Source organism: Ranitomeya variabilis, chromosome 5 (assembly GCF_051348905.1).
Source record: "Ranitomeya variabilis isolate aRanVar5 chromosome 5, aRanVar5.hap1, whole genome shotgun sequence".
In the NCBI taxonomy this organism is placed as follows: Eukaryota; Metazoa; Chordata; class Amphibia; order Anura; family Dendrobatidae; genus Ranitomeya; species Ranitomeya variabilis.
In genome coordinates, this window is record NC_135236.1 from 480959555 (window position 1) to 480986660 (window position 27106).

Here is a 27106-nt window from a genome sequence, read left to right on the forward strand (position 1 = left end):
CATGGTGGTTAAGTGTCTATGCATGCAACTAGTATTTAGACTTTTCAGATTCTGACCTCTGCTTAAGCTAGTTGAACATTTTTGACAGATGACTTTGCGCTGATCAGTTGGATGTTGTTTAAAAAAATGCCAGACTGCACTCTTCCTAGACTCGGATCCCTTTTCAGGGATTGCAGACTGAGCTTTAACCGGATGGCCACGCTGTCCTCCAACAGGTTTTGGCTTTGACACGCGTTTTGGGCCAGATACGGGCCCGGCAGATGGAACCTGTTGCGATGTTGATGCCTGCTGCGGCCCCTCCTCCACCTCCGCTTCTGAACTACTGCCGCCTGCACCCTGTTCCCCCAATGGCTGCCAATCGGGGTCAATAACTGGGTCATCTATTACCTCCTCTTCGAGCTCGTGTGCAACTTCGTCTGTGTCACTGTGTCGGTCGGTGGTATAGCGTTCGTGGCGGGGCAACATAGTCTCATCAGGGTCTGATTGTGGATCTGTACCCTGAGAGGGCAATGTGGTGGTCTGAGTCAAAGGAGCAGCATAGTACTCTGGCTGTGGCTGTGCATCAGTGCACTCCATGTCAGAATATACTTGTAATGGGCATGGCCTGTTAAATGTTTCACTTTCTAAGCCAGGGACGGTATGTGTAAAGAGCTCCATGGAGTGACCCGTTGTGTCGCCTGCTGCATCCTTCTCTCTTGTTGTAGTTTTTGCTGAGGAGGACAAGGAAGCGACTTGTCCCTGACCGTGAACATCCACAAGCGACGCGCTGCTTTTACATTTACCAGTTTCGGAAGAGGAGGCAAAAGAGCTAGAGGCTGAGTCTGCAATGTAAGCCAAAACTTGCTGTTGCTTCTCCGCCTTTAAAAGCGGTTTTCCTACTCCCAGAAAAGAGAGCGTTCGAGGCCTTGTGTAGCCTGACGACGAAACTGCCTCCACAGCTCCAGACTTAGGTGGAATATTTTTATCCCCACGACCACCTGATGCTCCACTACCACTACCATCATTACCAGCTGACAATGAACGCCCACGACGACCTCTTGCACCAGACTTCCTCATTGTTTTAAAATCTTAACCAAAGTAACTTTATTTCTTGCTGTCAAACAACTTACACGGTGAGCTATAAATTCAGTATGATTTCTATATCCCTTAACAGGTTGGTGAGACCACAAGGAAAATCAGGCACAATGTTACACACTCTGTTTTCTGTGGCACCAAATCACAGAGATGACACACACGCAGGACTGTCACTCAAGCACTAATGTCAATATGAATCTCCCATCTAATTAATTTATTTTTTTTTTCTCAGAGAGACTTTAGAAACCAAATAATATTTAAAACAAACAAAAAAAAAAATAGGCTTTCTATAGCCCACTGAATGAGAGATAGCACACACAGCAGTGGCACACAAGCCCTGACTGAGGCCAATATTTTTCTCCCACTGATTGATGTAGTGCTTTTGTGTTGAGATAGAATTTAGAACACAAATCACGGAAAAAATAAATAGGCTTTCTCTGGCCCACAATTAGAGAGAGAGAGGTGGCACACCCAGGAGTCAAGACTGGCACACAAGCTGAAAGGGCAATATTACTCTCCCACTGTTTTTTTAGGTATTTTTTTTTTTTTGGCAGGGAGACTTTACAAACCAAATAATATTAAAAACAAAAAAAAATAAATAAATAGGCTTTCTATAGCCCACTGAATGAGAGATAGCACACACAGCAGTGGCACACAAGCCCTGACTGAGGCCAATATTTTTCTCCCACTGATTGATGTAGTGCTTTTGTGTTGAGGTAGAATTTAGAACACAAATCACGGAAAAAATAAATAGGCTTTCTCTGGCCCACAATTAGAGAGAGAGAGGTGGCACACCCAGGAGTCAAGACTGGCACACAAGCTGAAAGGGCAATATTACTCTCCCACTGTTTTTTTAGGTATTTTTTTTTTTTTGGCAGGGAGACTTTACAAACCAAATAATATTAAAAACAAAAAAAAAAAAAAATAGGCTTTCTATAGCCCACTGAATGAGAGATAGCACACACAGCAGTGGCACACAAGCCCTGACTGAGGCCAATATTTTTCTCCCACTGATTGATGTAGTGCTTTTGTGTTGAGGTAGAATTTAGAACACAAATCACGGAAAAAATAAATAGGCTTTCTCTGGCCCACAATTAGAGAGAGAGAGGTGGCACACCCAGGAGTCAAGACTGGCACACAAGCTGAAAGGGCAATATTACTCTCCCACTGTTTTTTTAGGTATTTTTTTTTTTTTGGCAGGGAGACTTTACAAACCAAATAATATTAAAAACAAAAAAATAAATAAATAAATAGGCTTTCTATAGCCCACTGAATGAGAGATAGCACACACAGCAGTGGCACACAAGCCCTGACTGAGGCCAATATTTTTCTCCCACTGATTGATGTAGTGCTTTTGTGTTGAGGTAGAATTTAGAACACAAATCACGGAAAAAATAAATAGGCTTTCTATGGCCCACTCAGTGAGAGATGGCACACACAGGGATGGCACTGTAGCAGAAATGCCAATCTTAATCTCCCACAAAAAAAAAAAAAAAAAAACAGGGACTGTCCTACAATTACTATCTCCCTGCAGTAATCTAAGCCAGGTATGGCAGGCAGCAATAGGAGTGGACTGATGCACAAATTAAATAAAAAGTGTGGACAAACAGAAAAGATAGCTGTGCAGAAAGGAACAAGAGGATATGTGCTTTGAAAAAAGCAGTTGGTTTCCACAGTGGCGTACACACAGCAATACAGCTATCACGGAGCCTTCTAGGGCAGCCCAATGAGCTACAGCGCTGAGGGAAAAAAAAAAAAAAATAGCTTCCACTGTTCCTGCACACCGAAGGTGGTGTTGGACAGTGGAAATCGCTACAGCACAAGCGGTTTGGTGGTTAGTGGACCCTGCCTAACGCTATCCCTGCTTCTGACGAAGCGGCAGCAACCTCTCCCTAAGCTCAGATCAGCAGCAGTAAGATGGCGGTCGGCGGGAACGCCCCTTTATAGCCCCTGTGACGCCGCAGACAGCAAGCCAATCACTGCAATGCCCTTCTCTAAGATGGTGGGGACCAGGATCTATGTCATCACGCTGCCCACACTCTGCGTTCACCTTCATTGGCCGAGAAATGGCGCTTTTCGCGTCATTGAAACGCGACTTTGGCGCGAAAGTCGCGTACCGTATGGCCGACAAGCACAGGGGTCGGATCGGGTATCATGAGACGCCGACTTAGCCAAAAGTCGGCGACTTTTGAAATTGATCGACCCGTTTCGCTCAACCCTACTTACAACTGAAATATTTCATTCAGTGACATCTAGGATGTGGGATTTCAGTGTTCCTTTTATTTTTTTGAGCAGTGTATATAATATATCTAATATATAATTGCCTAGAATACTACTTCCTGCAATTTGTGCCAACTTCCGTGGCTTTGTCCGGAGCTAATGTCCGGAGCTAATGTCCGGAGCTAATGTCCGGAGCTAATGTCCGGAGATAAGTGACGTCACCAGTGTCCTACACCCAGGCAGAGCACAGGGGCCCCAGGCAGCATATGGGGCCCCAGGCAGAGCACAGTGGCCCCAGGCAGAGCACAGGGGCCCCAGGCAGCATATGGGGCCCCAGGCAGAGCACAGTGGTCCCAGGCAGAGCACAGGGGCCCCAGGCAGCCTATGGGGCCCCAGGCAGAGCACAGTGGCCCCAGGCAGAGCACAGGGGCCCCAGGCAGCATATGGGGCCCCAGGCAGAGCACAGGGGCCCCAGGCAGCATATGGGGCCCCAGGCAGAGCACAGTGGCCCCAGGCAGAGCACAGGGGCCCCAGGCAGAACATGGGGCCCCAGGCAGAGCACAGGGGCCCCAGGCAGCATATGGGGCCCCAGGCAGAGCACAGGTGCCCCAGGCAGAGCACAGGGGCCCCAGGCAGCATATGGGGCCCCAGGCAGAGCACAGGGGCCCCAGGCAGCATATGGGGCCCCAGGCAGAGCACAGTGGCCCCAGGCAGAGCACAGGGGCCCCAGGCAGAACATGGGGCCCCAGGCAGAGCACAGGGGCCCCAGGCAGAGCACAGGGGCCCCAGGCAGCATATGGGGCCCCAGGCAGAGCACAGGGGCCCCAGGCAGCATATGGGGCCCCAGGCAGAGCACAGTGGTCCCAGGCAGAGCACAGGGGCCCCAGGCAGCTTATGGGGCCCCAGGCAGAGCACAGTGGCCCCAGGCAGAACATGGGGCCCCAGGCAGAGCACAGTGGCCCCAGGCAGAGCACAGGGGCCCAGGCAGAACATGGGGCCCCAGGCAGAGCACAGGGGCCCCAGGCAGAGCACAGGGGCCCCAGGCAGCATATGGGGCCCCAGGCAGCATATGGGGCCCCAGGCAGGGCACAGTGGCCCCAGGCAGAGCACAGGGGCCCCAGGCAGCATATGGGGCCCCAGGCAGAGCACAGTGGTCCCAGGCAGAGCACAGGGGCCCCGGGCAGCCTATGGGGCCCCAGGCAGAGCACAGTGGCCCCAGGCAGAACATGGGGCCCCAGGCAGAGCACAGGGGCCCCAGGCAGAGCACAGGGGCCCCAGGCAGCATATGGGGCCCCAGGCAGAGCACAGTGGTCCCAGGTAGAGCACAGGGGCCCCAGGCAGCCTATGGGGCCCCAGGCAGAGCACAGGGGCCCCAGGCAGCATATGGGGCCCCAGGCAGAGCACAGGGGCCCCAGGCAGCATATGGGGCCCCAGGCAGAGCACAGTGGCCCCAGGCAGAGCACAGGGGCCCCAGGCAGAACATGGGGCCCCAGGCAGAGCACAGGGGCCCCAGGCAGAGCACAGGGGCCCCAGGCAGCATATGGGGCCCCAGGCAGAGCACAGGGGCCCCAGGCAGCATATGGGGCCCCAGGCAGAGCACAGCGATATTTTGGACCACTGTGCGGTGTTTCAGACCCCCTGTGTGATGTCTGGGGCCCTGTTCTTAAGTATATTAAAGATTAAATTAACGTATATTAAAGTATATTATAGATCAAATTTGACACGTTTATGAGCACCATTGAGTGATATACTCAAGAATGACATAATTTTTCAACATTTTATGGTTTCAAACTGTAAACACTCAGAGTTTTTTTTACTTCAACCAGAAAACCTTAACGGTTCATAAAAAACTTGACTGTTCAGGATATGATAAAAGTCATAGTATTCTGAATCTTTAACTTATAAAGATACCTTTACATGGGGTGATTATTGGTTCCAGAGAGGCTTTCGGCCGATAATCGTACACATGGCTGGTGACAGGACAATACAATATAAACGTTCAAAGGTAAACACTGATAACATTAAAATCTAATATATAATTGCCTAGAATACTACTTCCGGCAATTTGTGCCAACTTCCGTGGCTTTGTCCGGAGATAATGTCCGGAGATAAGTGACGTCACCAGCATCCTACACCCGCTCATGGTGGACAAAGATATATGCCTTCGTGGTGCGCGGCACTTTTCTGATTGGTTGCCGCCTGCCGCGAGCGACCAATCAGAAATGTGCCGTACTGTCAAGAATTGTCAAGAGCTGGTGAGTGCAGCCATTTTTTGTTCTTTCTTACTATTATTTATTAATTGTATTATTCTTACATTTGAATAAATAAAGTATATATGGATTCTAGACTCCCGATTCTTTAGAATCGGGCTGCCATCTAGTATATATATATATATGTATATATATATATATATATATATATATATATATATATATATATATATACAGACATACATACATGTTTGCCATGAGCATTTTGGGAGCACATTGAGCAAATAGTCATGCATATTCCAACAAGAAAAGATAACCCCTGGCTGGTGAAATATATGCAGATGAAAGCCTTACTCCATTCCATGGTGACATTTTAAAAGAAGCGAAGGGTCATAAACATGGCAATTAAGCTATAACATGTAATTTATCTTCTCGCCTGCCTTGTAATTGTCAATCGATCTAAAATGACAGTGGAAAAGACCAGAACTAGCAACAGCTCATGTTTGCTGTCATGCATTTTCCTATTTCCAAGTAACACATTATAAAGTGCATACACTGTAGCTGGAAGTGGACAATACCTTGGGAAGATTAACGTCATGAATTGATCTAAGCATCAGCACATCCTCTTTCTCATTTGGAAATTTAACCTTTAGGTTTCCAGCGGCTGTTAATACTGATTTAACTGCCCTCATGCCATAATCATAGTGATGCTGGGAAGAAAGCTGAAGAAAAAAATGGGAGTTTTATTAGTAAATGTTATGGTAATGTCATGATTGGTAATGCAGAAAATTATACCTACAGAAAAATGTACATCTACATTGGTGGAAATAAGTATTTGATGCCTTGCTGATTTTGTAAGTTTGCCATACGACAAAGACATTAACAGTCTATAATTTTAAGAGTATGTTAAATTTAACATTGAGAGATAGCATATCACAAATAAAATCCAGAAAATAACATTGTATAAATTATATAAATTTATTTGCATTTTGAAGTGAGAAATAAGTATTTGATCCCCTAACAACCATTAAGAATTATGGCTCCTACAGACCAGTAAGATGTTCCTAATCAATTCATTACCTGCATTAAAGATAGCTGTCTTACATAGTCACCTTTATAAAAGACTCCTGTTTACAAACTCAATTAATCAGTCAGACTCTAACCTCTACAACATGGGCAAGAGAGCTTTATAAGGATGTCAGGGACAAAATCATAGACCTGCACAAAGTATTTACAGCTTGGAATAGAAGTTTCAATGAGGACCTGGTGATTAAGGGAGTGGTGTAAGGCTTCTTAGCTAGGAGCCCTGATACCTCATGCAACACCTTTTTTTTCAGCCACACTTAGATGGCACAAACATCAGTTTCATACAGTAATACTGGTAGAAACTTGTAAGGAAAGTAGCATAGGTTGTTGACTGATCAATTGATCCACAGTAGAACCTTTTATAATGGCACAGAAGCAGTCAGCTTTGAGCTATGCATGATGTATCAAGGTGCGGCCCAGTAATTACAACTCAAAATTGAAGTTTCAATGAGGACCTGGTGGTTAAGGGAGCAGTGTAAGCTTAGCCTTCTTAGCTGGAAGCCTTGAAACCTCATGCAACACCTCCAATTTTTTTTCCAGCCACACTCAGATGGCACAAACATAAGTTTCATAAAGTAATATTGGTAGATGTCACCGCTGCTGTGTCTGCCTGCCGGTAACTTACCAGGTCCGCCGCGGTCTGCCCTCTTGCTGTGGGTCCCTCTGGCTTCTCTCCTGGGTCCTGACGTACTGTCTATGCTTGGTCCCGACATGTCTCTCCTCCTTGACTTCCACTCGCATGCTCTTCCAGGCATCTGCGCATGTTCCTGGTCCTTTAAAGGGCACCCGCGCATTTCTTCTGTAATTTATGCCTTTGAGTGCCTCTGCTCAGTAAATCTCGGCAGCCAATCTGGGTGAATTATGGGGTATTTCTGGACACCTCCTCTAAAGGGAGGTGCTGGGTTATCTACTTGCTACCCACTTAGCAACCTTGGCCTAGGCCTGCTAACTCATGCTCCCGCACGCTCACTGTTGTTCGTGCACACTTGCGCTACCCTGCCTGCTTCTGCATGCTCGTGTCTTAGTAACCCTTCTTGTTCCCTATATACCAGTACCCCAGTATACTGCCCTGTCTGCATAATCCCCTTCCTGTGTTACACCTACTCTTTTCACAGCTGCCTCCACTTCAGTTTTCCAGTAGTCCTGTTCAGACATCTGCTCCTAGTGTCCATTCCGCTCCTGTCTGGTTTCCTAGTATCCATGCTCCCGGTTATTGTACCTCTGGATTCCCCTCCCTTCCAGTGTTCCACTCAGTTCTGGTACCTGTCCACTGCTGGAGCAGAGCCTCTTGGTATCTGCTACAGTGGTTCCAGTGACCTCTGGGCTTGCTCCTGATGATCCCCGTATAGGGGTCGGTCTCCAGTAGGCCAGCTTGCCCAGGGGTAGGTCTGTTCCATGTTCCAGAGGGTCCACTCTTAGCGCTCGCATCCTTGCAGCATTACAGAATAACCAGGCCATGGACCCTGTGGGTACCGCGTTCTCTGCACAGAAAGATCTAGCTCACTTGCACGATAATCAACAGCGCATCATGACCTTTATGCAAACTATGGAGTCTCTTCTGACCTCATTACAGGCCTCTGACCTAATTAATGCTACCCAACTTGCTGGCCTCCAGCAGGAGCTCACTCAGCAGCACGATACACAGGCTTGCATGCTGAGATATATGGCCTCTGTAGATGACCACCAGTATACCTTCAAACTGCTGCTGCAGCTCCCGTTCAGGCAGCTTCCCGTGACCTCAGCTCTGTCCCCCTGCCTGACTCAACACCGTGCCTTGGTAAGCCAAACAGGTACAGTGGAGATCCCAAACTTTGCAGGGGGTTCTTGAACCAATGCCATCTCCACTTTGAGCTCCATCCCCAGCAATACCCCACTGACCGGGCCATGGTGGCTTTTGTTATATCCCACCTGGAGGGGGAGGCTTTGGCATGGGTAAATCCCCTCTGGGAATGCAACAACCCTATAGTCTCCCAGTTGGTGGTTTTCTTAGATATCTTTCGTAGGGTCTTTGACAAACCCGGATGGTTGGCATCCACGACTGAGTCCCTGTTTAATCTCAACCAGGGTTCCCTGTCAGTGGGTCAATACGCCATTCGTTTTCGCACTCTGGCCTCTGAATTATGGCGGAATAAAGTCCTATTTTTTGCTTTTTGGCGTGGATTGATGGGCCGAATAAAGGGCGAGCTTGCAGGGTGAGATACTCCACCCTCTCTAGAAGATTTAATGTCAGGACTCTGAAAATTTTGATTACCTTTTGTGCATTACTGCCCTTTTCCAAGATGGCGTCTTTGGTCTCGTGCACTGTGTCTTCCTGCTATATAACTCCACCCCAGCCTTTAGTCTGTGCTAGAGTATTCTGCCTTGCACCCAGCTCCTGACGACTCCCTGGCTTTGCACCTGAACCTGCTCCTGTGAACCTGTGTGGAGATCCTGCTACTCAGCTCTGAGTTTCTGCTGCATACATCGGTTTCCAGTAATCCTCCATCTGGCTGCTTGTGTTTGTTTTCATCTGCATTTGCTGGACATGTAAGCTGTTGCTGCTCACCTTAAACCTGAGACTATCATCCTGGCCTCCCTGGTTGTGCTAAGGTATTATTTGAACTGCCTTATAAGCATATCTTTCTGTGTTTGGACTACCAAGGACTTATTTGTGTCAAGTATCCTCAAGAATAATTGTGCTTCATAGACTTTCTGCTTGGTTGCATTTTCCTCTGAAGTTCCCTATAGACTGCTAAGCTGTGTTTAATATTTACACCAGGTGTTGTCGACTTGAGTTTCTCTCTGCACCTGTTTGAATCACCGTGTGATAATATAGACTTTACGACTTTTAAAACCGTGTCCTGTAGTTGTTTTGTTCCATGCAAAGAGTCTCCTGAGTTATCCCTTATAATCTTTACAGGATACTCTAGCCTCAAAAGAGGAGACTGCTGGAACAATGACTACAGAAAGCAGACTAGAGCAGGTGTTTTCCATAATTTGATCACTGCAGAAAGATGTGGAAGGTCTGCAAAAGAAGTTTGGAAGCTTTGAACACAATCAACAAGTGTTTGGACAAACTTTGCAGGACTTAAGCACACGAATGGCAGTCCAGGAAAACAAACTTGCTGGCATGGAGTCTCAGTATGGACGGGCTTTTCAGGACATAAGCACGCAAATAGCTGCACAAGCGACTTTACCCTCTGGGCAACCACCACCAGCTAGCCCACCTAAGTTGCCCCCATTCAGATTTAATGGTGATCGCGACAAATTTCGTGGCTTTGTGAATCAATGTATGCTATATTTTGATGTGCATGTTGACCGTTTTCCTAATGATAGATCCAAAGTATTGTGTGTAATGCTGCTGACCGCACGAGCGCTCGCCTGGGCGAATCCCATGATTGAGTCTCGTGACCCGTGGTTAAATAATTTGGACGATTTTTTGGCCGCTATGGCATTAATGTATGATGACCCTAATCGCCATGCAACCGCTGAATCTGCTTTATTGTCTTCATGCCAGGCTAAACGTTCTGTTATTGAGTATGCTACTGAATTCAGGAGATTAGCAGTAGATACTAATTGGGACAGTTATGCACAATTACCTATTTTTAAAAGGGGTCTGTCTAGCATTGTAAAGGATGAATTAGCTCGCTCTGAATCACTACAAGAGCTAGAAACATTTATACAGCATTGTGTGCGCATTGACATTGGCCTAACTGAGCGTAGGCAGGAGAAGTTTGCTGCATATAACCGTATTTCTAACTTTTCCCTTCCTTCCAAAGAGCCTGCAGGTAAAACCTCTCGGGAGGTGGAGGAGGTGCCCATGCAAATTGATTCTGTTCAGAGGCGCGAGAGTAATGAGCGCTGGGAGCATTGCCTTCAAGAAAGTCTATGTTTCTACTGCGGCCAGCCTGACCACTTTCTAATCAACTGTCCCAAGTGTCCCAAGCGGCCTAACAAGGTGCTAGCAGCAGTAGGGGGAGTATGACAACTATGATGATGAATCTGACATCTCTGAATGTAGCCTGCCTTTAAACGCTGTATTCCATTCACTTTCTATGACTTCACCAGCCAAGGAGCTAAATGAAAAGAACTCTCACTGTTCTCTCCCAATTAAGATCCTGTGTACAGGAGAGTAGATTTTCAGTGCAGCTATGATTGACTCTGGTGCAGGTGGCAATTTTATGGATATCGCATTTGCCAAGGAACATGGTTTTGAAATTCAGCAAAGAGCCTCTCCAATTACCATGGAAACAGTGGATGGGTCACCTTTAATCTCCGGGCCTGTGGATAAGGAGACCGCACCCCTTGAGATTTTGTTGGAGCCTAATCATCAAGAGCAACTCTCTTTATTGTTAATTTCTTCTCATTTTCCTGTGATTTTAGGCATCCCTTGGCTGGGTTCTCAGAATCCAGCTATCAACTGGGAGACCAAGGAGATTATCTTTCCAACAAGGAGCAACTCAGCATTAACTGAAGCTGTCCCCGAGTCCACAGCTACGGAACCACATGTACAGGTATTTACTTTACCTTCAGCATATAAAGAGTTCTCTGACATCTGTGACAAGAAGAATGCAGATCAGTTTCCTCCACACAGGCATTATGACTGTCCCATTGAGCTGCATCCTGGGGCAGCTATTCCTTTTGGTAACGTATATTGTTGTGAATTTGGATTCTGGGCTCCCCCGGTGGCTACTGGTGGAATTGAACTGTGTCTTCATCTTCTCTGTTCACCTGTTCCCATCAAGATGTGGGAGTCGCTATATAACCTTGCTGCTCTGTTAGTTGCTTGCCGGTCAACAATGTTATCAGAAGCCTCTCTGTGCTTGTTCCTGCTCCTAGACAACTACTAGATAAGTTGGACTCTTGTCCATGTTTGTTTTTGCATTTTTGTTCCAGTTCACAGCTGTAGTTTCGTTACTGTGTCTGGAAAGCTCTTGTGAACAGGAATTGCCACTCTGGTGTTATGAGTTAATGCCAGAGTTTTAAAGTAATTTCTGGATGGTGGTTTGATAGGGTTTTCAGCTGACCATGAAAGTGTCCTTTCTGTCTTCTGCTATGTAGTAAGTGGACCTCAAATTTGCTAAACCTATTTTCATACTACGTTTGTTATTTCATCTTAATTCACCGCCAATACATGTGGGGGGGCCTCTGTCTCCTTTCGGGGTATTTCTCTAGAGGTGAGCTAGGACTAATATTTTCCTCTGCTAGCATTATTTAGTCCTCCGGCTGGTGCTGGGCATCTAGAATCAACGTAGGCATGCTACCCGGCCACTGCTAGTTGTGTGTTAGGTTTAGTTCATGGTCAGCTCAGTTCCCATCTTCCAAGAGCTAGTTCCTATATATGCTGATGCTATGTTCTCTTGCCATTGAGAACATGACAGTTTGACCGGCCCACTAAAGGGTGGAAATCCTTGGCTGAGAAAGGAGAGAAATAAGAAGTCTGCTGAGATTTTTTTTTTTTTTTTCCTTCTAATCTTTGAATGGCTCTGTGTCCACCTATTTGTAATGGATCTTCAGAGTGTAACTGCAGGTTTGAATAATCTCGCCACGAAGGTACAAAATTTGCAAGACTTTGTTTGTCATGCACCTGTATCTGAGCCGAGAATTCCTTTGCCGGAATTTTTCTCGGGGAATAGATCTGGGTTTCAGAATTTTCGAAATAATTGCAAATTATTTTTGTCCCTGAAATTTCGCTCTGCCGGAGATCCTGCACAGCAGGTCAGGATTGTGATTTCCTTGCTCCGGGGCGACCCTCAAGACTGGGCTTTCTCATTGACACCAGGGGATCCTGCGTTGCTCAATGTGGATGCGTTTTTTCTGGCCTTGGGGTTGCTTTATGACGAACCTCATTTGGAGCTTCAGGCAGAAAAAACTTTGATGTCCCTATCTCAGGGGCAAGATGAAGCGGAAATTTACTGCCAAAGATTCCGTAAATGGTCTGTGCTTACTCAGTGGAATGAGTGCGCCCTGGCGGCGACTTTCAGAGAGGGTCTCTCTGATGCCATTAAGGATGTTATGGTGGGGTTCCCTGTGCCTGTGGGTCTGAATGAGTCCATGACAATGGCTATTCAGATCGATAGGCGTTTGCGGGAGCGCAAACCAGTGCACCATCTGGCGGTGTCCACTGAGAAGTCGCCAGAGAGTATGCAGTGTGATAGAATTCTGTCCCGAAGCGAGCGGCAGAATTTTAGACGGAAAAATGGGTTGTGTTTCTATTGTGGTGATTCTACTCATGTTATATCAGCATGCTCTAAGCGCACTAAAAAGCTTGATAAATCTGTTTCCATTTGCACCTTACCGTCTAAGTTTATTCTATCTGTGACCCTGATTTGCTCTTTGTCATCTATTACCACGGACGCCTATGTCGACTCTGGCGCCGCTTTGAGTCTTATGGATTGGTCCTTTGCCAAACGCTGTGGGTATGATTTAGAGCCTTTGGAGACTCCTATTCCTCTGAAGGGGATTGACTCCACCCCATTGGCTAATAATAAACCACAATACTGGACACAAGTAACTATGCGTATTAATCCGGATCACCAGGAGATTATTCGCTTTCTGGTGCTGTATAATCTACATGATGATTTGGTGCTAGGATTGCCTTGGCTGCAATCTCACAACCCAGTCCTCGACTGGAGAGCTATGTCTGTGTTGAGCTGGGGATGTAAGGGGGCTCATGGGGATGTACCTGTGGTTTCCATTTCATCATCTATTCCCTCTGAAATTCCTGAGTTCCTGTCTGACTATCGTGACGTCTTTGAAGAATCCAAGCTTGGTTCGTTACCTCCGCACCGAGAGTGCGATTGTGCCATAGATTTAATCCCGGGTAGTAAATACCCAAAGGGTCGTTTGTTTAATCTGTCTGTGCCTGAACATGCTGCTATGCGAGAATATATAAAGGAGTCCTTGGAAAAGGGACATATTCGTCCATCGTCATCTCCCTTAGGAGCCGGTTTTTTCTTTGTGTCAAAAAAAGACGGCTCTTTGAGACCATGTATCGATTATCGGCTTTTGAACAAAATCACTGTTAAATATCAATACCCATTGCCGTTGCTGACTGATTTGTTTGCTCGCATAAAGGGGGCCAAGTGGTTCTCTAAGATTGACCTTCGTGGGGCGTATAATTTGGTGCGAATCAGGCAGGGGGATGAGTGGAAGACCGCATTTAATACGCCCGAGGGCCACTTTGAGTATTTAGTGATGCCTTTTGGTCTTTCAAATGCTCCGTCAGTTTTCCAGTCCTTTATGCATGATATTTTTCGCGATTATTTGGATAAATTTATGATTGTGTATCTGGATGATATTCTGATTTTTTCGGATGACTGGGACTCTCATGTCCAGCAAGTCAGGAGGGTTTTCCAGGTTTTGCGGTCTAATTCTTTGTGTGTGAAGGGTTCTAAGTGTGTTTTTGGGGTACAGAGGATTTCCTTTTTGGGATATATTTTTTCTCCCTCTTCCATTGAAATGGATCCTGTCAAAGTTCAAGCTATTTGTGATTGGACGCAGCCCTCTTCTCTTAAGAGTCTTCAGAAATTTTTGGGCTTTGCTAACTTTTATCGTCGATTTATTGCTGGTTTTTCGGATATTGCTAAGCCATTGACCGATTTGACAAAGAAGGGTGCTGATGTTGCTGATTGGTCCCCTGACGCTGTGGAGGCCTTTCGGGAGCTTAAGCGCCGTTTTTCCTCTGCCCCTGTGTTGCGTCAGCCTGATGTTGCTCTACCTTTTCAGGTTGAGGTCGACGCTTCTGAGATCGGAGCTGGGGCAGTGTTGTCACAGAAAAGTTCTGACTGCTCCGTGATGAGGCCTTGTGCCTTCTTTTCCCGTAAATTTTCGCCCGCTGAGCGGAATTATGATGTTGGGAATCGGGAGCTTTTGGCCATGAAGTGGGCTTTTGAGGAGTGGCGCCATTGGCTTGAGGGGGCCAGACATCAGGTGGTGGTATTGACTGACCACAAAAATTTGATTTATCTTGAGACTGCCAGGCGCCTGAATCCTAGACAGGCGCGCTGGTCATTATTTTTCTCTCGGTTTAATTTTGTGGTGTCATACCTACCGGGTTCTAAGAATGTTAAGGCGGATGCCCTTTCTAGGAGTTTTGAGCCTGACTCGCCTGGTAACTCTGAGCCCACAGGTATCCTTAAGGATGGAGTGGTATTGTCAGCCGTTTCTCCAGACCTGCGGCGGGCCTTGCAGGAGTTTCAGGCGGATAGACCGGATCGTTGCCCACCTGATAAACTGTTTGTTCCTGATGATTGGACCAGTAGAGTCATCTCTGAGGTTCATTCTTCTGCGTTGGCAGGTCATCCTGGCATTTTTGGTACCAGGGATTTGGTGGCAAGGTCCTTCTGGTGGCCTTCCCTGTCACGAGATGTGCGAGGCTTTGTGCAGGCTTGTGACGTTTGTGCTCGGGCCAAGCCTTGTTGTTCTCGGGCTAGTGGATTATTGTTGCCCTTGCCTATTCCTAAGAGGCCTTGGATGCACATCTCGATGGATTTTATTTCAGATCTGCCTGTTTCTCAGAAGATGTCTGTTATCTGGGTGGTGTGTGACCGTTTCTCTAAGATGGTCCATTTGGTTCCTCTGCCCAAGTTGCCTTCTTCTTCCGAGTTGGTTCCTCTGTTTTTTCAAAATGTTGTTCGTTTGCATGGTATTCCTGAGAATATCATTTCTGACAGAGGGACCCAATTCGTGTCTAGATTTTGGCGGGCATTCTGTGCTAGGATGGGCATAGATTTATCTTTTTCGTCCGCTTTCCATCCTCAGACGAATGGCCAGACCGAGCGGACTAATCAGACCCTGGAGACATATCTGAGGTGTTTTGTGTCTGCTGACCAGGATGATTGGGTTGCTTTTTTGCCATTGGCAGAGTTCGCTCTCAATAATCGGGCCAGCTCTGCCACTTTGGTGTCCCCGTTTTTCTGTAATTCGGGGTTTCATCCTCGATTTTCCTCTGGTCAGGTGGAATCTTCGGATTGTCCTGGAGTGGATGCTGTGGTGGAGAGATTGCATCAGATCTGGGAGCAGGTGGTGGACAATTTGAGGTTGTCCCAGGAGAAGACTCAGCTTTTTGCCAACCGCCACCGTCGTGTTGGTCCTCGGCTTTGTGTTGGGGACTTGGTGTGGTTGTCTTCTCGTTTTGTCCCTATGAGGGTCTCTTCTCCTAAGTTTAAGCCTCGTTTCATCGGCCCGTATAAGATATTGGAGATTCTTAACCCTGTTTCCTTCCGTTTGGACCTCCCTGCATCCTTTTCTATTCATAACGTTTTTCATCGGTCATTATTGCGCAGGTATGAGGTACCGGTTGTGCCTTCCGTTGAGCCTCCTGCTCCGGTGTTGGTTGAGGGTGAGTTGGAGTACGTTGTGGAGAAAATCTTAGACTCTCGTGTTTCCAGACGGAGACTCCAGTATCTGGTCAAGTGGAAGGGATACGGCCAGGAGGATAATTCTTGGGTGAATGCATCTGATGTTCATGCCTCTGATTTGGTTCGTGCCTTTCATAGGGCCCATCCTGATCGCCCTGGTGGTTCTGGTGAGGGTTCGGTGCCCCCTCCTTGAGGGGGGGGTACTGTTGTGAATTTGGATTCTGGGCTCCCCCGGTGGCTACTGGTGGAATTGAACTGTGTCTTCATCTTCTCTGTTCACCTGTTCCCATCAAGATGTGGGAGTCGCTATATAACCTTGCTGCTCTGTTAGTTGCTTGCCGGTCAACAATGTTATCAGAAGCCTCTCTGTGCTTGTTCCTGCTCCTAGACAACTACTAGATAAGTTGGACTCTTGTCCATGTTTGTTTTTGCATTTTTGTTCCAGTTCACAGCTGTAGTTTCGTTACTGTGTCTGGAAAGCTCTTGTGAACAGGAATTGCCACTCTGGTGTTATGAGTTAATGCCAGAGTTTTAAAGTAATTTCTGGATGGTGTTTTGATAGGGTTTTCAGCTGACCATGAAAGTGTCCTTTCTGTCTTCTGCTATGTAGTAAGTGGACCTCAAATTTGCTAAACCTATTTTCATACTACGTTTGTTATTTCATCTTAATTCACCGCCAATACATGTGGGGGGGCCTCTGTCTCCTTTCGGGGTATTTCTCTAGAGGTGAGCTAGGACTAATATTTTCCTCTGCTAGCATTATTTAGTCCTCCGGCTGGTGCTGGGCATCTAGAATCAACGTAGGCATGCTACCCGGCCACTGCTAGTTGTGTGTTAGGTTTAGTTCATGGTCAGCTCAGTTCCCATCTTCCAAGAGCTAGTTCCTATATATGCTGATGCTATGTTCTCTTGCCATTGAGAACATGACAGTATATCCTTTGGCGGCACCTGAGCTTCAAGCCTTAAAGGAGTATATTGATGAAAATCTGGCCAAAGGCTTCATACGTACTTCTTCCTCACCAGCAGGGGCACCTATATTTTTTGTAAAGAAGAAGGATGGGTCCCTGAGACCCTGTGTGGACTATCGAGAGCTTAATAAGGTAACCGTACGGAATCGTTACCCTTTGCCTCTGATTCCCGAATTACTGGAAAGCGTCCGCCATGCTAAGGTGTTCTCTAAACTGGATTTTCATGAGGCTTGTAATTTGGTGCGTATTTGTCTAGGGGATGAGTGGAAGACAGCATTCCGATGCCAGTATGGACACTTTGAATATCTCGTGATGCCCTTCGGGCTTTGTAATGCCCCTGCAAAGTTTCAACACCTTGCTAATGACATTTTCAGAGATTTGTTGGACCAGTTTATGGTGATCTATTTGGATGATATTCTAATCTTTTCCGACTCTCTACAGGAACATGAAGAACATGTCAAAGCTGTTTTAAGATGTCTGAAAGAGAACCATCTGTATATCAAGCCGGAGAAATGCCAGTTCCATCGTTCTGAGATACAGTTCTTAGGTTATATCATCTCTCCTCTGGGGCTGAACATGGAATCTGGTAAGATTCAGGCTATCCTTGACTGGCCGGCACCCAAGAACGTTAAGGAGGTGCAACGTTTTATTCGTTTTGCAAATTTCTACAGACGCTTCATTGGAAATTTTTCTGATATTGTCCTTCCCATTACTTCCTTGACAAAGAAGGAAAAGCCCTTTGAGTGGTCATCACAGGCTCAAGAAGCTTTTGATCGGCTTAAGATCTGTTTTACCTCAGCACCGCTGTTGATACACCCAGATCCAACACTTTCTTTCATTGTAGAGGTGGACGCTTCTGATAATGCCTTGGGGGCTATCCTCTCCCAAAGAACTGGAGAGCAGGGTCTGCTACATCCTTGTGCTTTCTTTTCCCATAGACTAACCTCAGCAGAGAAGAATAATGATGTGGGAGACAAGGAATTGCTGGCTATTATTGCGGATTTCAAGGAATGGAGGCATCATCTGCAAGGAGCTGCACAACAGATTGTAGTGCTTACTGACTATCGCAATTTAGAGTTCCTCAGATCCTCTAGATGTCTTTCTCCTCGTCAGGCTCGTTGGAATTTATTTTTAAATCAATTTAATTTTGTTATTTCGTACTGTCCAGGTTCTCGTAATGGGAAGGCTGATGCTTTATCCCGAATCCATACTGCGGATTCCGTACCTGGAGCCCTGTCCAAGACTATTCTATCTGATGCCAATTTGATCGGAGTTATCCATGATCAGGACTTGTGGAAGAAGTGCAGGGAGGCTTATGACTTTGATGTATTTCTAGCCAACCCACCTGTTGATATTAATCTTGTCTTTAAGGGTGGCATGTGGTTCAGAGATCGACGTATCTACGTCCCTGAGGCCATCCGTCTGCAGATCTCCAAGTTGGCTGGTCACAGTGGGGTACAGAAGACACAAGAGTTCCTAAGCCGATTTTTCTGGTGGCCAACTTGCCTGAAGGATACTAAGGACTATGTTCTCTCTTGCGAGGTATGTGCTCGTTACAAGACTCCTCGTGTGGCACCTATGGGTCTCCTGCAACCATTACCTGTTCCGTCCCGACCTTGGGGGTCTATATCAATGGACTTTATTGTTGAGCTGCCTACATCAGGGGGCATGAATATGATCATGGTGGTAGTTGATCGCCTGACTAAAGCCGCTCATTTTGTTCCATGCACCAGCCTCCCCTCAGCTAAGAATACAGTGAACTTGGTTATTCAGAATGTCTTCCGGCTGCATGGGGTCCCGGATGAGATCATCTCTGACCGTGGAGTACAGTTCACTTCAAGATTCTGGAAGGGGTTTTGCTCTGCACTCAATATTAATGTCTGTCTCTCTTCCGCTTACCATCCCCAGACAAATGGTCAGACTGAGCGTACCAACCAGACGTTGGAACAATATCTAAGATGCTATGTTAGCCATCTCCAAGATGATTGGTTGCAGTTACTGCCGTTAGCCGAATTTTCATACAACAATTCTCAGAGCGCCTCCACTAAGTTCACTCCTTTCTTTGCCAATCTGGGTTATCATCCATGTATCTTACCTAGGTCTCCGATTAATTCTCCGGTTCCGGCAGTTGAGGAAAGGCTGACTGAGATGAGGCAAAATCTGGAGGTTCTGAAGGAATCCCTGACCACGGCTCAAGAAAGTTATAAGAGATCGGCTGATAGATTCCGTAAACCTGCACCCATGTTCAAGGTAGGAGATTCCGTGTGGTTAGCAACTAAGAATCTGAAGTTAAAAGTTCCTTCACAAAAACTTGGACAGAAATTCATTGACCCTTTCAAGATCAACGGTATTGTGAGCTCCGTGGCCTGCCGTCTCAAGCTGCCTAGTACTATGAAGGTACACCCAGTTTTTCATGTATCTTTACTAAAGCCTGTATCTCCTAATACCTTCCAGGGACGTGTTGTGCCACCTCCGCAGCCTGTGGTGATTGATGGGCAAGAACAATTTGTGGTGGAGGAAATTATTGATTCCAGGATTCGCAGGAATCGGCGCCAATATCTTATAAGATGGCAGGGATATCCCCCTGAGGAAGACTCTTGGGAACCTGTGGAAAACATCAATGCCCAACAGAAGATCTCTTGTTTTCATCAAAGATTCCCTGAGAAACCAAGTTCAGGATCGTCCTGAGGCCGCTTCTAAGGAGGGAGTAATGTCAGGACTCTGAACATTTTGATTACCTTTTGTGCATTACTGCCCTTTTCCAAGATGGCGTCTTTGGTCTCGTGCACTGTGTCTTCCTGCTATATAACTCCACCCCAGACTTTAGTCTGTGCTAGAGTATTCTGCCTTGCACCCAGCTCCTGACGACTCCCTGGCTTTGCACCTGAACCTGCTCCTGTGAACCTGTGTGGAGATCCTGCTACTCAGCTCTGAGTTTCTGCTGCATACATCGGTTTCCAGTAATCCTCCATCTGGCTGCTTGTGTTTGTTTCCATCTGCATTTGCTGGACATGTAAGCTGTTGCTGCTCTCCGTAAACCTGAGACTATTATCCAGGCCTCCCTGGTTGTGCTAAGATATTATTTGAACTGCCTTATAAGCATATCTATCTGTGTTTGGACTACCAAGGACTTATTCGTGTCAAGTATCCTCAAGAATAATTGTGCTTCATAGACTTTCTGCTTGATTGTATTTTCCTCTGAAGTTCCCTATAGACTGCTAAGCTGTGTTTAATATTTACACCAAGTGTTGTGGACTTGAGTTTCTCTCTGCACCTGTTTGAATCACCGTGTGATAATATAGACTTTACCACTTATAAAACTGTGTCCTGTAGTTGTATTGTTCCATGCAAAGAGTCTCCTGAGTTATCCCTTGTAATCTTTACACTTAATCGCCTTGGCCACATGCATAGACCTGAATTTCCAGGAACGGTCTTGTAAGGCAGTCAGAGAGAGGAGATTGACTCGTTCCACTCTCCCAGTCTGCATATCTTCTAGTCTGCGTCAGATGGTGTCCTCCTCAGCTTCTGTAACTTAACCAATGCAGGTGGATTGGGTCAAGATGCTGGAAAAGAGCCGGAGGGAGAGATGTACCCATGGTCTCTGTTTCTACTGCAGAAGTGCATCCCATTTACTCCGGGCCTGTTCGGATAGGCCGGGATTCTCTTCCACCTAGCACAGGTATGAGAGGCTTTGCTAGCTGTTTCTGATTCCTCTCCTCCCTTGACCCTGTCTGTCTTGTTGATTCTAGAGCAGAGACGCCATTCGGAGGTGGCTTATGTGGATTCAAGTGCGGCGGGCAATTTCATCAGTCTTGAGGATGTTTGGAGACTCCGGATTCCAGTACGGAGCCTGAACAGACCACGTTTGCTCGCATCGGTGGACGGGAGACCTCTGGAAGAGGCTGTTACCTTGATGACTGAGGAAGTGGAAATACAGACTGGGATGCTTCATCGAGAACAAATTGCCTTGTACGTCCTGCCGAACCTCTCGCATACTTTGTTGCTTGGGTTACCTTGTCTCAGGGCTCATGAGCCTACCCTTGACTAGCGCTCAGGAGACATACTCCACTGAGGATCCTCTTGCCAGAATCGGTGCCTGCACACCATGCGTCCAGTTAACGCTCCCCAGTCTTCTGCCATTGCAACCGAATTACCTTAGCCATATTGGGCCTTTTCTGACGTCTTTAATAAGAAAGAGGCTGAGAGTCTTCCCCTGCATCGCCCATACGATTGCCCAATTGAACTCTTTCCTGACTCCACACCACTGTTATGATCCCAGTGGCTTAGGATCACAAATCTAACCAGCTAAGTGAGAGATAATAGGACGAGCTCTGGGGATGTGGTAACTGGACTGACCGCAAAACCTGATCCTAACCAAACACACTAAGGTAGCCGTGGAACGTATCCTGAAATCCTAGACGTCTCTTCACGGCCTGAGAAACTGACTACCCCTAAAGAGAAAGTGCAGACCTCACTTGCCTCAGAGAAATAACCCCTATGATATAGAAGCCCCCACAAATAATAATGGTGAGTTAAGAGGAAAAGACAAACGCAGAGATGAAACAGATTAAGCAAATGAGGCCCGCTAACGCTAGATAGCAGAAAATAGCAAGGGATCTGTGCGGTCAGTAAAAAACCCTATGCAAAAATATCCACGCAGAGAATGCGAGAACCCCCACACCAACTAACGATGTGGGGGGAGCAACTCAGCACCCCAGAGCACCAGCAAGCAGGGAAATCACATATTAGCAAGCTGGACTAAACACATCATATATTTTTTTTCCACCAAAAAAATAGAGTACAAATATCACCAACACATCAACTTAAAAGAAATTCACTTTTATTGAACATTTATTATAATAACATACAAAAGACAAATATCTAGAGGAACAACGGTTGAGCACTCAAAGGGAGGAACACTGCTACCATATGTAAGACTTGGTATAGCATATGTCAATATATAGTATATTATATTATATAGAGGGGAATTCCATTACTGCTGGTGCTTCAATATAGACAGAGTCCAGCTCTCATTACAATAATAAAAAAGGAACATCTCCCTGATCTCAATAGTATACAGCATATATATCGCTGACATCAGTGCTTACCCATTGTAGGTCTGAAGGGGTGCAGTGGTCCACCCTGTGGCCCCTGACGCGCGTTTCGCGTTTGATGGCTTTCTCAAAGGGGATATATGAACTTAGTCCTGCAACTACCCAGCCTTTTATATCAATATAGCCCGCTGATTAGGAGACGGCGCATGCGCCCGCGTTCTCACGCACGTGTACCGGTCACCTCCCATCGGCGTCATCTCACAGTGCGCATGAGGGTGAAAGTACACCCGATGACGTCAAAAACATGCGCACTGTGTATATTGTCGCCTGGTGGATGCCGTACGGAGTGAGATGCGGTGCGCAGGCGCACTATCAGCAGCTCTTGCATGGGAAGGATAAGCTAGGGGGAGGGTAAGATCCCAGAATATCTACATATTGGTAAATGCGCTATGCAGAAAAAACGGTCCCCATTCTACATTTAAGGATATAATCACATCATAAATGACTTACATAAGTACGCTATATGAACATAAAAATCAACTATAATGCACGCACACATTGTCACCAAATTAAAAGTATGCTGTATACAATGGGACACACTGTTTAACGAAAAAAGGATCCCAAAGTATATAGTTATTAATAGGTACATAATAAGGAATCAATGTTCCCCTCTCTACATCCAAATATTTCACCATGACATAGTGTCTGCATGAATGCATTTTGTGGAATTAAAATATAGTGCACTCACGCATTACCAGAAAAACATTAGGTAGATAGCGGAGAGTCCCAAGTTGTGAGCGTGAGAACAAGTGTACAGTAACTTATCATTTTTTTCTCCCAAATATGTCGGGAGATAACCGACAGCTACATCCGTGACAAAAAATAATGACGTTAAAAATGCATAAATTGATGTGGTGTGAAGACATAAATATATGTGTAAAACAATTAGTGTTATATACAACAATATTATATAATATAAATACAGAAGTCCACAACAGGACTATTTAAAGTGCAAAATATTAAGTAAAAAATATTGGTGTTCCCAAAACTACAGGCTGAGTACAACCTATTTAAAGTGACTAGTGCATAAAAAACTCTCACTCGCTACCATAATGACTAATGTATAAATCTCCCACACAGTCATTTCTCTCCCAAACGCTGACGATGTGTTCTTTTTCTCCTCTCCATCAGGACTCTTCAAAGGAAAAGGGCAGCTTTCTATGTCCCATATATGCTCAAAACAGAAGAATACACTAAAAGGACAAACAAGACAAAGATTAAAATATCAAGCAACAGGTAAGTAACAACAACTACTCTATCTGAATATAGTAGATACATATCCTAGACCCTCATAGACTGTGTGGGGAACAGGACATACAAAAGGTCCCGGCTACAACAATCATAGAAAAGGTGCAAACGTCAATTTTTCATTTAGCCCTCTTGGTGATAGGGTATCCAGGATTGTGATCCACCTGCACTCACGTTGGGCAAGGGTCTGCTTAAGGTTCCCACCTCTCACCCCACCGTGAATGCAGTCAATACCTCGAACCTTCAGGCCCCTAGGATCGGATCCATGGAATTCCCTAAAATGTTTAGGTAATGTTTTTAAATTAGATATATCCACCTCCTCCTTAGCAGCCATAATATCGCGTACATGCTCACGGACCCTAACCCTGAACTCCCTAGAGGTCAGTCCAACATATATGAGGGAGCAGGGACATGTGGCGTAATAAATCACATATGGTGTCCCACATGAAATACGATCCCGAATTTTAAATTCCCTGCTCCCATCAGATGTCATAAAGGTATCACATCTTAGAATATTGGGACATGATATACATGAACCACAGGGGGAACACCCATTCCTTGGGCCACTGGAATTGAATAATCTTTTCTCCTTTGCCACATAATGGCTTTTTACTAGATGATCACGTAAGTTTTTGCTCCTCCTCTGTGTCATGCGTGGTACCCCAGGTATATGGGCTGCCAGGATTGAGTCCGTGAGCAGCACTGGCCAATGTTTCTTTAGGATTCCATGGATCCGACTCCACTGACAATTGGACGTTGAGATATAACTGATCTCATAATCACCTACTTTATCCCTTTTCTTGGATGGCTTCAAAAGCTCACTTCTATCTTGATTACGAGCACGTTTATATCCGGCTTTTATACTATGGGCACTATATCCCCTAGACTTGAATCTCTCTGCCAAGATCGTGGATTGTTTCTCAAATCGTGTGATGGTCGAGCAAACCCGCTTATTCCTAAGATACTGGCCAACTGGGATGGCTTTAATTGTAGAGTAGCTGTGTGCCGAGGAGGCATGTAGGAGTGAATTTACAGACGTATCTTTTCTATATAAATCCGTTTCTATTCTCCCATCCTCCCCGACAAACAAGCTAATATCCAAAAAATCAATGTGGTTTTTATGAAAATTATAAGTGAATTTTAAATTAAAAGAATTATTATTAAGGTACCGCATAAAGTTAGATAGGCTGGTCTCGTCACCTTCCCAAATCATCAACACATCATCAATATAACGAAACCAGCCCATCACTGGGTCAGCGGCCTGTGCCTCATCGCCCTGAAAAACCTGCCTCTCCCAAAAGCCGAGAAATAGGTTTGCATACGCCGGGGCACAGGCCGCGCCCATTGCGGTACCTTGTACCTGCAAAAAAAAAGCGATCTTTAAAAACAAAAAAATTGTGTGTCAAAATAAACTCTAAAAGGTCCAAAATGAAATCAGATAAATGGCCATCCCAGTTGGCCGTCTCAAGAAAAAATCGGGCTGCTCTTAACCCATCAGAGTGTCTTATCGAAGTATATAGTGACTCGATGTCAATAGTCACCAATAACATATTTTCATCAATTGAAACCCCATCGATCTTGGTGAGAACATCTGTTGTGTCTCTGACATAGGAGGGGAGGGTTTCCACCAAAGGTTTAAGATAAAAATCGATGAATTTACATACATTGTCACTCAACCCTCCTATGCCAGAGACTATTGGGCGTCCAGGGGGATTTACCTTATCCTTATGTATTTTAGGCAAAAAATACAATGTTGCCACTTTAGGAAATTTTGGTAGCAAGCCATCCAAGACCTTTTTGGGGACAATGCCAGACTCATAGGCATAGTTGAGAATCAATTCCAATTCTGTCTGAAATTTTACCATGGGATTTTGTGGAAGCATGCGATAAATATCCTTATTTTTCAATTGACGAAAAGCCTATTTTTCATATTTTTCAATCGGCCAGATCACGACATTCCCTCCCTTGTCTGCCGGTTTTATTACCACCATATCGAGTGATTGTAGTTCACCCAAGGCTTGTCTCTGTCTCCTAGTGAGGTTGTCATTATTTATTTTATGTGACAGTCCTTTTAGATCCTCTGCAACCAATCTACAGAAGATTTCTACCTGAGGACAGACAGACAAGGAAGGAAACGTACGTGATCTGGGCACGATTGAAGAGGGAAAAGGAATACCTTGGTTATCGCTTTGTTGTTCATTCAATAGATCCTCAAGCGCAGCCAATGCTTGTTGTTCAATAGTATTCATAGGGCCCAATTGTACATTATTCTGGTTATGAAGTTTCTTTAACACAAGCTTACGACACAGGAGATGGACATCCTTCAGGGCTGTGAAAAAATCAAAGCCATTACGTGGATCTGGCATAGGAGGGTTGAGTGACAATGTATGTAAATTCATCGATTTTTATCTTAAACCTTTGGTGGAAACCCTCCCCTCCTATGTCAGAGACACAACAGATGTTCTCACCAAGATCGATGGGGTTTCAATTGATGAAAATATGTTATTGGTGACTATTGACATCGAGTCACTATATACTTCGATAAGACACTCTGATGGGTTAAGAGCAGCCCGATTTTTTCTTGAGACGGCCAACTGGGATGGCCATTTATCTGATTTCATTTTGGACCTTTTAGAGTTTATTTTGACACACAATTTTTTTGTTTTTAAAGATGGCTTTTTTTCGCAGGTACAAGGTACCGCAATGGGCGCGGCCTGTGCCCCGGCGTATGCAAACCTATTTCTTGGCTTTTGGGAGAGGCAGGTTTTTCAGGGCGATGAGGCACAGGCCGCTGACCCAGTGATGGGCTGGTTTCGTTATATTGATGATGTGTTGATGATTTGGGAAGGTGACGAGACCAGCCTATCTAACTTTATGCGGTACCTTAATAATAATTCTTTTAATTTAAAATTCACTTATAATTTTCATAAAAACCACATTGATTTTTTGGATATTAGCTTGTTTGTCGGGGAGGATGGGAGAATAGAAACGGATTTATATAGAAAAGATACGTCTGTAAATTCACTCCTACATGCCTCCTCGGCACACAGCTACTCTACAATTAAAGCCATCCCAGTTGGCCAGTATCTTAGGAATAAGCGGGTTTGCTCGACCATCACACGATTTGAGAAACAATCCACGATCTTGGCAGAGAGATTCAAGTCTAGGGGATATAGTGCCCGTAGTAGATATAAACGTGCTCGTAATCAAGATAGAAGTGAGCTTTTGAAGCCATCCAAGAAAAGGGATAAAGTAGGTGATTATGAGATCAGTTATATCTCAACGTCCAATTGTCAGTGGAGTCGGATCCATGGAATCCTAAAGAAACATTGGCCAGTGCTGCTCACGGACTCAATCCTGGCAGCCCATATACCTGGGGTACCACGCATGACACAGAGGAGGAGCAAAAACTTACGTGATCATCTAGTAAAAAGCCATTATGTGGCAAAGGAGAAAAGATTATTCAATTCCAGTGGCCCAAGGAATGGGTGTTCCCCCTGTGGTTCATGTATATCATGTCCCAATATTCTAAGATGTGATACCTTTATGACATCTGATGGGAGCAGGGAATTTAAAATTCGGGATCGTATTTCATGTGGGACACCATATGTGATTTATTACGCCACATGTCCCTGCTCCCTCATATATGTTGGACTGACCTCTAGGGAGTTCAGGGTTAGGGTCCGTGAGCATGTACGCGATATTATGGCTGCTAAGGAGGAGGTGGATATATCTAATTTAAAAACATTACCTAAACATTTTAGGGAATTCCATGGATCCGATCCTAGGGGCCTGAAGGTTCGAGGTATTGACTGCATTCACGGTGGGGTGAGAGGTGGGAACCT

At 45.6% G+C, this 27106-nt stretch overlaps 1 protein-coding gene across 1 annotated transcript in view; it reads right to left on the reverse strand.

The window, feature by feature from the left end:
* The window catches only part of LOC143775062 (dynein axonemal heavy chain 3-like), a 2972411-nt gene that overhangs the window by 1677643 nt on the left and 1267662 nt on the right, over window positions 1-27106 (reverse strand). Inside the window, exon 35 of the mRNA XM_077262897.1 lies at window positions 6083-6226. Coding sequence (XP_077119012.1) covers window positions 6083-6226 — 144 coding nt within the window. The remainder of the gene's footprint in view (window positions 1-6082; window positions 6227-27106) is intronic.